The following is a 15959-nucleotide window of genomic DNA, read 5'->3' as shown; positions in this document are numbered from 1 at the left end:
CTCCCAAAGTGCTGGGATTACAGGCTTGAGCCACTGCGCCTGGCCTCCTTCTCTTTATAGAGGGCTCAGCTCACATGTCACCTGTGCAGAGAGGCCCTCAGGGGCTGCCTTGGCTAAAGCAGCCTTCTTGCTTCCTCCCTATCCCATCACTGTCTTTGTTTTTTCTTCCTGGTAGGACTCTAACACTTTTTCGTTGATTAGTTTATTTTTATACTATTTTTTTTTTGTTTGTTTTTGAGATAGGGTCTCACTCTGTCACCCAGGCCAGAGTGTAGTGGCACGATCTCAGCTCACTGCAACCTCTGCCTCCCGGGTTCAAGTGATCCTTCCACCTCTGCCTCGTGAACAGCTGGGACCACAGCTGTGTGCCACCATGCCCGGCTAAATTTTTTGTGTTTTTTGGTAGATACAGGGCTTCGTCATGTTGCCCAACCTGGTCTCAAACTCCTGATCTCAAGCAATCTGCCTGCCTCGGCCTCCCAAAGCGTTGGGATTACAGGCGTGAACCACTGTGCCCGGCCTTCTAGTAGGATTTTTAGCTCCATGAGAAGATGGCTCTTTTACACCATTTAACTTGTATGTCCTCAGCTCTTAAAACATTGCCTCACACACACTAGAAGTTAAATAAATCCTGGGTGGATCAACACACACAGTCAATTGACTTCTCCCAGCTTCAGCTTTCCCATCTGTGTTTGGGATCCTGGCTTGTAGGCTGGATGTGAAGATGAAGGGAGATATTGCATGCATAGTACTCAGCTTGGTTCCTGGCATGTAGGATGCGCCCAGCACATGGTGGTGGTTGTTATCAACCAGCTGGCCCTGGCTTGACCTGGAGGAATCACTGACCATCTCTGAGATAATGCCCTGCTGCTCCGCCCCGGTGCAGCCTACGTAGAGTTGCCCAGGACAGAAGCAGCCTGATGGCAATTCAACGCCTGCAGTGTGGAGCATCTGTCCTTATAACCTGAATTCCAGTATCCTTTGAAGTCAGTGTGCTCTGTGACTGGTGCATCATAGTCCGTGGCTTTGTATCTTGCTTGGAGTCACTGGGCCTCTTGTGGAGATCAGGTGTGGCTCTGACAACTGTCCGCCTGGTGTTTTCAAGTGCACTTTCCCCAGACCTTCTGAAATGGAAATTCAGTATATGTCATGTGTGTCAGTTGGGAATGCTTTTGGCTGCAAGTAACAGCTCAATGTGCCGTGGTGTGGACAAATATCGTTATTTATTTTGTGAGAGTTAGCTTGTTTCTAGTCTTGGCTTACCAACTCAGTGATATCAGGGCTGGTGTCTTTGTGATTCTCTAGGTCTTTCTCTCAGGCTCATGACTTCATGGTGGCAAAATGCTACTCGGGCTCCACCCAACATGTCTATGATTGAGGCATGAAGGATGGAAGACAGAATGATGCCCTTCATAGCTCTTCTTTCTATCAGAAAGGAATGACTTTCCCAGAACTTTCCCAGTACACTTCTGCTATCTTCTCATTGGCCAGACCGCTTAAGTTCAACCTCAGCTGCTGAGAAGAGGAGTAATCAGGTTTTACAGCTTGGATTGCTGAAGGCGGCATGGGAAAAGGATGTTGGAGATGATAGTGAGAACAGCCAGTGAGCAGTTCCCACTGTACTGGGAAACTTGTATTTTATTTCAGGCTGCTGGTTGACAACTGGGGGCAGTTTTGATTCCCAGGGGACATTGGCATTGCATGGAAACATTTTGGTATGACTCAGGGGTTTGTGTGTGCTAATGCCACGTAGTGTGTAGAGGCCAGGGATGCTGCTAAATATCCTACAATGTCAGTAGTGCCAAGGGATGAGAAACCTTTAGACCACTGTAGACATGTTGTTCAGATTTGGGGAAAATTAGTTTACCTGTTTTCCTTTGATGCAGTAACAGGCAATAGCCAAACTTCATTGTAATGATACAGATTATTGGTACCTAGTCGTGCTATTGATTTGGTTAAAGATCAGTAGTAAAGGACTGGTCTAGTTGGGGACAGCCGTGTCCGAGTGTCAACGAGAACTAATTAAGCCTCATTGCGTTTTAGGATCACAGAACAATGACAAAAGACAATTTCTGCTGGAGCGACTGCTGGATGCAGTGAAACAGGTAAGCAGAGAGCACACATTTGCCTTTTTGGTCGAGTAATAGTGTCAGATAATTAATGTAGGTCATTTCTTCCCTATAACATACACAGACTAACTCCCACTTTATACCTGGGAACAGTGAAGTGATCTAATCGTTTTCCCCAGGAAATGATAGAGCAGTGAACATGGTCAGAGTTGGGTTGGAGGAAGTCCTGTGTCTTGAATTTCGAAAGCCCTCTAGAGGACCCCCATCCTTCAGTGATGTCCCTTCAAGAAAGGCACTGAGCTGGGTGCGGTGGCTCACGCCTGTAATCCCAGCACCTTGGGAGGTCAAGGTGACCGCATCACTTGAGGTCAGGAGTTCCAAACTAACCTGGCCAACATGGTGAAACCCTGTCTCTACTAAAAATACAAAAATTAGCTGGACGTGGTGGCAGGCACCTGTAATCCCAGCTATTTGGGAGGCTGAGGCAGGAGAATTGCTTGAACCTGGGAGGTGGAGGTTGCAGTGAGCCGAGATTGCCCCGCTGCACTCCAGCCTGGGCAACAGAGTGAGACTTTGTCTCAAAAAAAAAAAAAAAAAAAGGGCATTGATGTGGGTTTCAAAGTCCCATTGTCTCATTTCCAAGCAGTTGTGTTTGAGGGCAGCTCTGAGGGGTGCAGAGGTGGTGGTTTGGAGTTAGGACCCCTGAGCACAAGAAGGCTAGGACAAGGAGGAAGGAGGCCACGCCTGGGGTCCTCTGCTGCTGCCCCCAGCTGTGTGGACACTCCAGGTGGCTTTGCTGTGATTGATGTGATGCTGTTTCTGATGCTTGACTCTGGCTGGGCTTGGAAGCAAGCTTGGATGTGAGACTGGAATCTGCTTGCTGCATGTACCAGATGCATGCTACTGTTAGCTGTCACTGATCACACCTCTACTGTGTGCCAGGCTCTCTGCTAAGCACTTTATATTTAATCCTTCCAACAACACTGTGAGATTATAGTTCCTGCAGTTGGTTTCATTTTACAGCTGAAGAGACTGAAACTCAGAGGGATCCAATAACTTGCTCAAGGTGTCGTAGTTAGTAAGCGGCAGAGCTAGGATCCAAATCTGGGAATTCTAGGAGCTCACTTTTTGGAAGGGGCAGTTGACAGTTATAATTATGTGTGTAATTACACTGTAGGGAGGTAAGTACTGTAATAGGGGTGTGTGTGAAATTTTTTTGTTTTTTATTTTTTAGAGATAAGGTCTTGCTCTTGTCTAGGCTGTAGCACAGTGGCACCATCATAGTTCATTGTAACCTCAAACTCCTGGGCTCAAGCAATCCTCCCACCTTGGCCTCCTGAGTGGCTGGGACTACAGGTGCGTGCCACCACATGTGGCTGGGGTGTATGTTGAGTATTGAAGTGAGCCCAGAGAATGCAGTATCTATGTAAGCCTTGAGGCGTTATGTGGTAAGAGGGACACAGGCTTTCTGCTCCGACGTAGTTGGAATTAAAGGTCAGCTTTACTTCTTCAGCTCTGTGTGTATAGGGACAGCTCACGCACCCTCCCTGAGCATCTCTCTGCTCTTCTGTAACTGGGTCACTTAATCCGTGTATGGCTTCTGAGGGAATTGGCTTGTTAAAGTAGGTAAAGGGCCTGGACAGAGCCTGGTCCTCTGTTAACATGGTAACATCTGGAGCCCATGTTATTAGCTTATTCTTTCTTTGCTGCAGAAATGGAAAATATAATAAGATGAGGAGGCAAGATGAACCACTTTAAAGGTAGCAGAGAGAAATAAAGTGGAGCTTATGCCCAGAGCTTCTGCTGCTTTTTTTTTTTTTTTTGGATGGAGTCTAGCTCTGTCGCCCGGGCTGGAGTGCAGTGGCGCAATCTCAGCTCACTGCAACTTCTGTCTCCTGGGCTCAAGTGATTCTCCTGCCTCAAACTCCTGAGTAACTGGGACTACAGGTGCGTGCCACCACACCTGGCTAATTTTTGTATTTTTTAGTAGAGGTGGGATTTCACCATGTTGGCCAGGCTGGTCTCGAACTCCTGACCTTGGGTGATCAGCCCACCTCGGCCTCCGTTACTGCTGGGATTACAGATGTGAGCCACTGCGCCTAGCCTGCAGTTATTATTATTATTATTATTATTATTATTGTTATTTTGAGGGTTAAAGTGTTGCACATGACTTTTTTGCATGACTTTCAAAAATAAATTTTATTGATGTATAATTTACATATAATAAAATATAGCATTTTAAGTGTACAGTTTCATGTGTTTTGACAAATATATCATTTAAAATTATATATGTACACACACATATACACATACACACACAGATACACACACACATATACAATGTAGTAGTTTTGATAATAAGTTTAGGAACCCTGCAAACCTGCTACCCATAGCAGAGATTCTATACCTTTAAAAGAAAAAGACAGTAGTAGGCCAGGCATAGTGGCTTATGCCTGTAATCCCAGTGCTTTGGGAGGTTGGAGCAGGAGGATGTCTTGAGGCTAGGAGTATGAGGGCAGCCTGGGCAACATAGTGAGAACCCTGTCTCTATAAAAAATAAAAAATATGAGTTGGACCTGGTGGCACGTGCCTGTAATCCCAGCTACTTGGGAGGCTGAGGTGGGAGAATTGCTTGAGCCCAGGTATTTGAGGTTACCATGAGCTATGATGACACCACTACCCTTCAGCCTGGTGACAGAGCGAGACCCCATTTTTTTTTTGTTGTTGTTAAGAAAATTAGAATAGTGGATAATGGTGATGGTTGCTCAACATTGTGAATTGAAATTTACACCTAAACATGGTTAAAATGGCAAAGTTTATGTTATCTATATTTTAATTTTACCAATTCAAAAAGTAGCCTGCAGGGCCAGGTGCCGTGGCTCATGCCTGTAATCCCAGCACTTTGGGAGACCAAGGTGGGCGATCACCTGAGGTCAGGAGTTCAAGACCAGCCTGACCAACATGGAGAAACCCCATCTGTACTAAAAATACAAAAATTAGCCGGGCATAGTGGCACATGCCTGTATCCCAGCTACTTGGGAGTCTGAGGCAGGAGAATCACTTGAACCCGGGAGGGAGAGGTTGCGGTGAGCTGAGATCAATCCATTACACTCCAGCCTGGGCAACAAGAGTGAAACTCCGTCTCAAAAAATAAAAAAAATAAATAAAAAAGAAGTAGCCTGCTTTCATTTTTACCCACCCTCAGTAAATTGTCATTCCACACAACCCAATGACTCGTATGAGGCTTGATTTGTGCTGCTGTAACGTCATAGCCAGTCATGACAACTCTGGGGCTCGTCCAAAGGGGCCCATTCAGCGCAGGTTTGTGGAAGTTGTAATTATCTCCCGCGAAGAGCTCTGTGTGGTAGACAGTCAGCTGCCGACAGGCAGGAGCAGCTTCCTGGATAATGCACAGATGGCCGTGTGCTTTTGTTTTTCTGTTAGCAATGTTTTCCCACAAGGCTTGCTTTTGTACAAGTGGGAGATAAGGGTTTCCTTTAAGTGGCAGCTTCAAGGCTGAGGTGTGCACCTTCTTAAGTCTTGTGCTGATACCCAGGGGACAGGGACGTCCTCACTTGACGTGCAGAGCTTCTGGTCCCGTGTCCCCTCCCTGACCCTTAAGCCCTACGTGGGCTGTTGTGTGACGTTTTGAGTGTCGCATCCCAGCGGCTGATCTCAGCAGCTTCTTTTTCTGTGCAGTGCCAGATCCGCTTTGGAGGGAGAAAGGAGATCGCCTCGGATTCCGACAGCAGGTAAATATGTCGCTTCTAAAACCATTGACCATTGAGCTTGAAAAGGCGGCAGAAGGCGGCCGGCTTCTGTGCTCTGCCTCTGCAGCCAAGAGGTGCAGCGCTGAAATTTGAGTCAACCGTGGACTCTCTGTGCGGTGACTGCTCATCTCCCACACTCCACGTTTTCCATAATTCTCTTTCTAGGAATCTATTCGGGGGGAATTATTCGAGATACCTTTCCATATGAAATTATTTTCAGGATAATTAATAATTATGAGAACTTGGATGCCTAAATACCCAATAATTGGGAAACGGTTAATAAAATATAGTGCGTTAATGGGGTGGAATGTTATATAGCCATTAAGAGTAATGTTTATATGGAATTTGTTTTCAATGGAAAAATGCATGGGTAATAATTTAGAAATTACATATATAGTAAAAAGGCATATGTTGTAAAAAGAGCAGGATCCGAAATTCTATGCATATGGAGTGGTCCTAGCTATGTTAGATAGCAACTCTGGCCAGAACACACTGAAATGTGGCCTAAGGTAGCAGTAGGGGTAAGAATACTGGGAATATTGCTTTCTGGTATTTTTCGCGTTTTTTATTGTGATCATGTGTTCCTTTTATGATAAAAAATAATTCCTAAAAATGGGCCAGGTGCGGTGGCTCATGCCTATAATCCCAGCATTTTGCGAGGCCGAGTCAGGTGGATCACTTGAGGTCAGGAGTTCGAGACCAGGCTGGCCAACATGGTGAAATCTCGTCTCTACTAAAAATACAAAAATTAGCTGAGTGTGGTGGTGCACGCCTGTAGTCCCAGAGACTTGGGAGGCTGAGGCAGGACAATCGCTTGAACCCAGGCTAATTTTGGGGAAAATTAAGGATTTAGGAGGTGGAGGTTGCAGTGAGCTGAGATCACGCCACTACACTCCAGCCTGGGTGACAGAGTGACACAGGGTGAGCCTCTGTCTCAAAAAATAAAATTTGGCTGGGTGCAGTGGCTCATGCCTGTAATCCCAGCACTTTGGGAGGTCGAGGCAGGTGGATCACGAGGTAAGGAGTTCGAGACCAGCCTGGCCAAGATGGTGAAACCCCTTGAGGCTTGATTTGTGCTGCTAAAAATACCAAAAATTAGCCGGGCTTGGTGGCGGGTGCCTATAATCCCAGCTACTCGGGAGGCTGAGGCAGGAGAATTGCCTAAACCCAGGAGGCAGAGGTTGCAGTGAGCCGAGATTGTGCCACTGTACTCTAGCCTGGGTGACAAAGCAAGACTCTCTCAAAAAAAAAAAAAAAAAAAAAAAATTTCCTAAAAATGGCCATTGACATTCACGACCCAGGAAAGGCTGACATCATGGCATAAGCTGATAACATTGGCTGGAAGGAGACCCATAGGCCACATAGGGCTTGGCAAAGGTAGGAGACTCACAAGCATCCAGTCCTTGCTGCAAATGTGTTGTGAGCTCAGTCAGAGCTAATTTGTGCTCTGCAGCCCCTGAGGTGGCAGGAGGGAGATTCCTGCACGGGAAGGAAAGGGAAGGGAACTTGCTTGCTCAACGTTCATCTCATCCTGGAAACTGTTCATGTCCCCCACACTCTCACCGTAGCCCACCCTCCCGTGTCCATCGTTCCTTTTTCTGTCCTTTCCTGCTGTAAACTTTTAACAGCCATGAGCAAAGCATGTAGACCTTCCTGGAATAGAGCCATGTGGATGATTCGAAACTGGCACAGATTTAAAGTGATGCACCCTATTATCCGTGCCTTCTCTGCTTATGTTTTCTCCATTGCACGTATCATCATCCAACTAACTATATATACATTCGGCTTTTTAATTTTGCCTATTATCCTGTCACTATAATGTCGGCTCTGTGCAGGCAGGTATGTTTTGCTGTCTTGTTTACAGATGTTTTCTAGTGCCTAGAAGCATTCAGTAAAGATTTGTTAGCCAGATGAGTGTGTGTATTACATTGTACTGTAGTCAGGTGTTCAAATATCTGTGCCACCACAAAGCTTGTGAGATTGGAAGGCAGAAAGGGTGTTTCTCCATTTATTTTAAAAAATTTTACTTCTCGGTGTTTTACACAAGCACTTTGTGCCTGTCGTACATTAGATTCTCAGTATATGTTCGTGGCATTAGATCATTAGACTCAATGATCAATTTAGTCCTTCCTGAGGGCCTACTATGGGGCCTGGCCTTGGCCAGGGATCCAAGGTCCGCTTGCGTCAGAATCACCTGGGAGGCTTATTTATTAATGATGCAGTGTCTAAGTCCTGTCCTAGTTGTATTGGAGCAGGATGTGTATATGTGCATGAGTGTGTGTGTGAATGACTGAAGCCGAGGAGCTTGCTGAGAATTTGCATTTCAACAGGATCTCCAGGTGATTCTGCTGGACAGCAAAGCTTCCAGTGCAATCACTGTTCCAGGGCCTGGGATGCAGAGGTAATTAGGAAAGACTCCTCTTTCCTGACCCGGTTGGTTTGTCTGTGTTTATGTGTGTGTATGGGTGTGTGTGGTGTGTGTGTGTCTAAGTATCCGTGACTTCTTGACCACTTTTCTTCATTACCGTGCTGTCCGCTTCCTGAGAGAGGCAGTCCTGCTTGGAATGTTAGGTTAACGTGTTCTTACACAGGTGGAGTATCCCTCATCCAAAAACCCACAATTCAAAATGCTCCAAAATCTAAAACTTTTTGAGTACCAACATGATGCTCAAAGGAAATGCTAATGGAAGCCAGTTGGATTTTGGATTTTTGGATTAGGCTCACCTAACTGGTAAGTATATAATGCAAATATTCCACAGTCTGGAAAAACCTGAAATCCGAAACATTTCTGATCCTAAACATTTTGGATAAAGAATACTGAACCTATATAATAGAATTTGCTACCATAACCTTTGTTACAGAAAATGTTATGTTTTGTAGTAGAATTGAAAAAGTTAATTCCTTCTGTGATAACTGTCGTTTGTGGCTAAAAGGAGTATGCTGCTTACTATTACTAATAATAGGCCAGGCACTGTGGCTCATGTCTGTAATCTCATTGCTTTGGGAGGCTGAGGTAGGAGGATTGCTTGAGGCCAGGAGTTCAAGGCTGCGGTGAGCTATGATCGTGCCATTGCATTCCAGCCTGGGCAATAGACAGAGACCCTGTCTCTAAAAATAATAATAATAATAGCCAGGCATGGTGGCTCATGCCTGTAATCTCAGCACTTTGGGAGGCCAAGGCGGGAGGATCACCTGAGGTCAGGAGTTCGAGACCAGCCTCACCAACGTGGAGAAACCCTGTCTCTACTTAAAATACAAAATTAGCCAGGCATGGTGGCACATGCCTGTAATCCCAGCTAGGCAGGGAGGCTGAGGCACGAGAAGCGCTTCAACCTGGGAGGTGGAGGTTTCGGTGAGCCGCAATTGCTCCAGTCTGGGCAACAAGAGCGATACTCCATCTCAAAAAAAAAAAAAAAAAAGTAATAATAATAGTTATAGTTTGTGACTGCCTTTGCTACATTTTATTTATGTTGATTCTTAGTCCTCAGAAGGAGCAGAGGTATTATCCTTTCTTTTTTTCTTTTTTTTTTTTTGAGGCAGGGTCTTCCTCTGTCACTCAGCCTGGAGTGCAGTAGTGTGATCATGGTTCATAGCAGCCTCAACCTCCCAGGCTTAAGATCTTCCCACCTCAGCCTCCTGAGTAGCTGGGACTACAGATGCAAGCCACCATACTTGGCTACTTTTTGTATTTTTTGTAGAGATGGGGTCTCACTATGTTGCCCAGGCTGGTCTCGAACTCGTGGACTCAAGTGATCCTCCCACCTTGGCCTCCCAAAATGTTGGGATTATAGGTATGAGCCATACTGTGCCTGGGTTATCCCTTTTTCACTGATGAGAAAACTGATTCAGAGAGGCAAAATGCCATAGCCTAGGTTAGACATTTTGAAAGGGCTAGAGTTCCATGATTTGTTCTTTCTCTGTTATGTGCTATTTAGTGACTAAATTGTTTCTGAGGCTGGGTTTAAAAAAAAAATTATTCTCCTCTACCCCAGACGGATTACTTCTTAATATCAGAGACCTGGTCTTACCTTGGAAATGTACTTGGGTAAAGGTGGCACCACCTTCATGTTGGAAAGGCCACATCATTGTCCCTATTCTGTGAGAAAGTTGAATCTCGGCTGGACGCGGCAGCTCACGCCTATAATCCTAGCCTTTTGGGAGGCTGAGGCAGGTGAATCCCTTGAGGTCAGGAGTTCAAGACCAGCCTGGCCAACATGGCAAAACCCCGTCTGTACTAAAAAAATTAGCCGGACGTGGTGGTGCCCGCCTGTAATCCCAGTTACTCGGGAGACTGAGACAGGAGAATCGCTTGAACCCGGAAGGCAGAGGTTGCAGTGAGCCGAGATTGCACCATTGCAATCCAGCCTGGGTGAGAGAGTGAGACTCCGTCTCAAAAAAATAATTAAAAAAAAAGAAGAAAGTTGAATCTCAAGAGGGAAAGTCAGCGAACATTTAAAAATAACTTAGGAGGACTGACAAGATAGATGAGTTGCCTCCCTTCCTCACCGCTGGTAGCTGACCCGACCCTGGAGTTGAGGTCAAATCCACTTACTTCCCTCCAGCTCCTCTGCTGGCCTGCGGTCCCCATTACCAGCATCTCACAGGATGGCCGCTGCAGCTCTGGGCTCTCCCCATTTGTTCTTCTCCTGCTTCTACCACATCGAATGCAGAATGCAGATTCCCTCACCTCATGCTCCCTTGAAACCTCCCAGCTGCCTTCTCTTTGCTCTTGGGAGAAAGACCCACATCCTTAACACAGCCTGGAGGCCTCACATGCTTTCCCCTGCTCTCTGATCCAGCCATCTGCCCTTTTTCTCCTTTTGTTTTTAAAGCTTTTAACTACTTTTTCTTTCTTCTTTTTTTTTTTCTTTTTTTGAGATGGAGTCTCTCTCTGTCACCCAGACTGGAGTGCAGTGGCGTGATCTCGGCTCACTGCAAGCTCTGCCTCCCTGGTTCACGCTATTCTCCTGCCTCAGCCTCCCTAGTAGCTGGGACTACAGATGCCCGCCACCATGGCCAGCTAATTTTTTTGTATTTTTAGTAGAGATGGGGTTTCATTGTGTTAGCCAGGATAATCTTGATCTCCTGACCTCGTGATCCACCCGCCTCGGCCTCCCAAAGTGCTGGGATTACAGGCGTGAGCCACTGCATCCGTTCTGCTTTTCACTACTTTTTCAAGGAAATTTTTTTCTTTTTTTGAGATGGAGTTTCGCTCTTGTTGCCCAGGCTGGAGTGCAGTGACGTGATCTTGGCTCACCACAACCTCCGTCTCCTGGGTTCAAGCGATTCTCTTGCCTCGGCCTCCCAGGTAGCTGGAATTACAGGTGTGCACCACCATGCCCAGCTAATTTTGTATTTTTAGTAGAGACGGGATTTTTCCATGTTGGTCAGGCTGGTCCTGAACTCCCGACCTCAGGTGATCCGCCCGCCTCAGCCTCTCAAAGTGCTGGGATTACAGGCATGAGCCACTGCACCCGGCCTGGATCATTTTTGACTTACAAAAATGACAGCTTGTTCAAAATAGTTAAAAACAATATGTTTCTAATGCCTCTCCTTTTTAAAACAGAGTGTGCAGATTTCAGGCTCAGAGCTGTCCTCTGGCCATGGCAGAGAGTCAAAATTTATTACTTAATTGTATTTTTTTTTTTTTTTTTTAATTTGAGATGGAGCCTTGCTCCGTTGCACAGTTTGGAGTGCAGTGGTGCAGTCTCTGTTCACTGCAACCTCCACCTCCCGGGTTCAAGTGATTCTCTTGCCTCAGCCTCCCTAGTAGCTGGGATTACAGGTGCGCGCCTCCAGGCCTGGCTAATTTTTATATTTTTTAGTAGAGACGGGGTTTCACCATGTTGGTCAGGCTGGTCTTAAACTCTTGACCTCAAGTGATGCACCTGCCTCAGCCTCCCAAAGTGGTGGGATTACAGGCATGAGCCACCGTGCCCAGCCTACGTTTACCTTTTTTTTTTTTTTTTGAGACAGAGTCTCGCTCTGTCGCCCAGGCTGGAGTGCAGTGGCCGGACCTCAGCTCACTGCAAGCTCCGCCTCCCGGGTTTACGCCATTCTCCTGCCTCAGCCTCCCGAGTAGCTGGGACTACAGGCGCCTGCCACCTCGCCCGGCTAGTTTTTTGTATTTTTTAGTAGAGACGGGGTTTCACCGTGTTAGCCAGGATCTTTTTTTTTTTTTTTTACTTTGTTTTTTACTTTTTTTTTTCACTTTTTTTTTTCATTTACTTTTAAGGCTACTGTTTTTATGTCATATGATGCTAGTTTTCCATTTACAACTGTGATGCAGCTTTCCATTTTTAAAATTTTAAAATAATTTTTTAAACATGTGTATGTAACTGAACAAAGTGAGTCAAATTCAAGACAAATAAGTAAATAATAGCACATATCCTTACATCGAAAAAAAGCTGTCAGGGTGTTGGTGGACGAATCATGTTTCGAGTAGAGACAGTGCTAGCAGAACAGAGCAGACCGTTGCTGGATTTGGGAGCCTAAATGTGCACTGTATTATTGTGCCAAAATACAAAATCCAAAGTAGATGTGTGCGAGCATGTTTCTGTATGTGTGTGTATGTGTGTGAAATATATATGTATATAGGTGTATATATATGTTATATATATGTGTGTGTGTATGTATATTTGTTTGTGAGAGACGGACACTGTGAGATGCAGCCGTCTTCACATGGAACATAAAACAGTATTGACAATAGGGAAAATGCAGGCGAGACTTGTTTTTTCCTTCAGATGGAGTCCTGAGAAGCTTCCCCAGGAGGAAGTGGTGGCAGCCACTGACTCTGAAATGCGTGCTTCTCCTCTTTACTTTCTGTTGGCAATGTTTTCTAGCTCTTTTTTTTAACCTAGGAACAAAGACTCATTCTTGTGGTTCATTGAAATTATTCCACTTTCTTTCAGTCAGACTGGCCTGTGAAGCAGCTTTAAGATATCTTTGGAATATTTTCCCTTCTAGAAATAATGGCCCAGGAGCTTTGTAGGCCCTAGAAGTTACCTCAAAGACTACACACGTGATTGTTCCACCAAGGCGTCTTTGTCGCGTATGGAATCAGAGGACGTAATCTGGAAGTTTTCCCTTTAAATTCTGAACAGGAACAGTAACGGAGGCAGTGGAATCAGCGTGGGCTTTGGAGCTTGGCGTTTGAATCCTAGGTTTGCCGGTTCTGAATTGTGTTGCGATTTTGGGCAAGTTTCTTTCTTGCACCTCAATTTCCGCAACTCTGAAATGGGTAGTATAACGGTATTCACTTCAGAGGGTTGTTATGAGTCAGTTCATGTACAGCCCTTAGAACACTGCCTGGCAGGTAGTAAGTTTCCAGTAATTATTAGCTGTTGTGATTTTCATTATAAGGATATGTAAGGTGTTTTGACACTTGGTAGACGTTTACCACACACTCACACACTGGATCTCTTTGCCATATAGGTGGCAGTGAGTTCGCTTCAGGTATTGATCTGCATTTAGAAATGGTTAATTTTGGCCAGGTGCGGTGGCCTGCACCTGTAATCTCAGCACTTTGGGAGGCCAAGGTGGGAGGATCACTTGAGCCCAGGAGTTTGAGACCAGCCTGGGCAACATGGCGAAACCCCCTGTCTACAGAAAAAAAAAAATTAGCTAGCTGGGTGTGGTGGTGCAGGCCTGTGGTCTCAGCTACTCAGGAGGCTGAAGCGGGAGGATCAGTTGAGCCTAGGAGGTCGAGGCTGCAGTGAGCCATCAACTCACCACTGCACTCTAGCCTGGTTGATGTGAGTGAGACCCTGTCTCAAAAAAAAAAAAAAGAAATTGCTCTTTTTTGTGAACTTTCAGGTGACTGTCAGAGGAAATCATAGGAGAGCATTTCTTCTCCCTTCAAAGCATGCGAGAAAGAATGATTTGTTTTGGTGTTCTTTTTTTTTAACCTGCCGAGGAATTAGAATCAGTTTTGGACTTTTCAGGAAGCTAAAAACCAAAACCAGCTGCCCTTTGTTGTTCCTGATGTTATTCTTAATGCCGTTGAAAACTGTCACGTGTATCCCCCAGAGGACTTACGAAACGGAATGGTTTTTTCAGGTATTTTTTTCTCTTTTAAATGTCTCTGAATGTTTGTCATGTGAGTTTTATGTTCCCTGCGTCACAAGTTTCTTACCAGCCTCTAACTAATTTGAGGTGTTGACTGGATGTTACGATTCTTGTCATCCTGGTCAAAAATCCTGGGGTTCATTAATTGGATTCTCCCCCTCCATTACCCCAAGTACTTTATTTCCACTTTGAGACTCTGTACTAGACAGTCCATATTGCATACTCTTTTATTTTACTGCTTGATTAAATGAATTGCTTGGGGTTTTTTTTGAAAAAAGATTATTTCTAGCAATGGGGAACCTCTAGGACGTTTAACAAATCTAAGCCCATTTTTATATCTGAATTTTTTTTTTTTTTTTTGAGACAGGGTCTCACTCTGTCACACAGGCTGGAGTGCAGTGGTGTGATCTCGGCTCACTGCAACCTCCACCTCCTGGGTTCCAGCAATTCTTGTGCCTCAGCCTCCGAGTAGCTGGGATTTTAGGCTTGTGTCACCACACCCAGCTAATTTTTGTATTTTTAGTAGAGACGGGGTTTAACCATGTTGGCCAGGCTGCTCTCAAACTCCCGACCTCAGGTGATCCACCCTTCTTGGCCTCCCAAAGTGCTAGGATTATAGGTGTGAGTCACTATGCCTGGCCCTGAGCCTATTTTTATATCTGAATTTTAATTAATATTTGTCTTATTTATATTGATAGTTGTTGAGAGCACTGCCTAGGCCACAGTAAACAATATGTTAGCACCATCATGATCATTGTCATGAACCTGACAGTGGGGAGACGTGGTGAGCATGGGGTGTGAGCTTTGGTGTCAGACATACTTACCTTCATGCCTACTTCAGCCACAAATCACCAGTTACCAGCTGTGTAATTTTGGACTGACCTAGCTCCTTTAAGCCTCTCATGCACCATCTGGAAAATCAGATGATAATAATGATACTCACTTCCTAGGGTTATAGTCAGGATTAGCTGTAATAATATTTGCTTGGGACACCCAGTAAGAACGTAATAAACTCAATACACTTTTTTTCTAATGATTAGACATACCTGTGTTTTTTGACAATTACTAGTAACTGAAGGCTGGAAGGATTGCCTCATTAATTCCTTCATTCAACGGGTATTTATTTGTAGAGCACTCTTTTGGCATTGGCGATGCAAATTGGATGAGATGGTTGCTGTCTTCAAGAAATTCAAAATTGAATCTGGGAGTTGGACATGTAAATTGTGGACAATTATGGTGACCTGTAATAAATATTAGTTGTCATAGAGGTGACACCAGGGTTGTTAGTGGTCAGATAGGTGGGATAGGAATTTTAGGCAGAGGGAATAGCAGATGTGAAGGTGCAGGGATGTGGGGCACAATGGTGGGGTGTGTGGATGAGTGTTGTTTGGTTTGGGAGACAGGTGGGAAGTCAGCAGGGAAGTATTTGAATGCCATCAGTTAGGGCATTATTTCTTTTTTTATTTTTGAGACAGGGTTTTGCTTTTGTTGATCAGGCTGGAGTACAATGACGCAATCTTGGCTCACTGCAACCTCCGCCTCCAAGGTTCAAGTGATTCTCCTGCCTCAGCCTCCAGAGAGGCGCCCGCCACCATGCCTGGCTAATTTTTGTATTTTTTGTAGAGATGGGGTTTCACCATGTTGGCCAGGCTGGTCTCAAACTCCTGACCTCGTGATCTGCCTGCCTCAGCCTCCCAAAGTGCTGAGATTACAGGTGTGAACCACCGTGCCTGTCAGGGCATTATTTCTTAAACTTAGGCCATCATGTACCATTTTCACCATTTTTGCCATTCTGTGTTCCATCTGAGCCAGAGGTTGGCTTGAAGTGGAATTCCAAGGCACTGTCTACTGTGGTCTGGGTCTGGTTATATTTTTTCCTGACACATATAAATGTTTATCTGTGTTCCCCTAAAATCTTGTCATGTACTGTGAACCCATAGCATGGTGTGGTGCCAATTGGTAAAAAAGAAAGAAAGAAAATGACACAGTCAGATTTGCATTTCAGGGAGATAGCTTCTGCCCAGGATGCATGGGTTGGGGTGGGTGGAGGTGG

General features: G+C 45.2%; 1 protein-coding gene across 1 annotated transcript in view; it reads left to right on the top strand.

Annotated features, from left to right (window-relative positions):
- Positions 1–2043: 2043 nt before the first annotated feature.
- SNX29 (sorting nexin 29) overlaps positions 2044–15959 on the top strand; it is a gene marked incomplete at its 5' end in the record, with an annotated part of 600769 nt that continues 586853 nt past the window's right edge. Inside the window, 2 exons of the mRNA XM_011983676.1 lie at positions 2044–2105; positions 5769–5821. Of these exons, the coding sequence (XP_011839066.1) occupies positions 2044–2105; positions 5769–5821 (115 nt within the window). The remainder of the gene's footprint in view (positions 2106–5768; positions 5822–15959) is intronic.

This window comes from Mandrillus leucophaeus, unplaced genomic scaffold (assembly GCF_000951045.1).
Source record: "Mandrillus leucophaeus isolate KB7577 unplaced genomic scaffold, Mleu.le_1.0 Scaffold253, whole genome shotgun sequence".
Classification (NCBI taxonomy): domain Eukaryota; kingdom Metazoa; phylum Chordata; class Mammalia; order Primates; family Cercopithecidae; genus Mandrillus; species Mandrillus leucophaeus.
The sequence above is the reverse complement of the archived record's forward strand: the minus strand, read 5'-3'. Positions and strand labels throughout refer to the sequence as shown.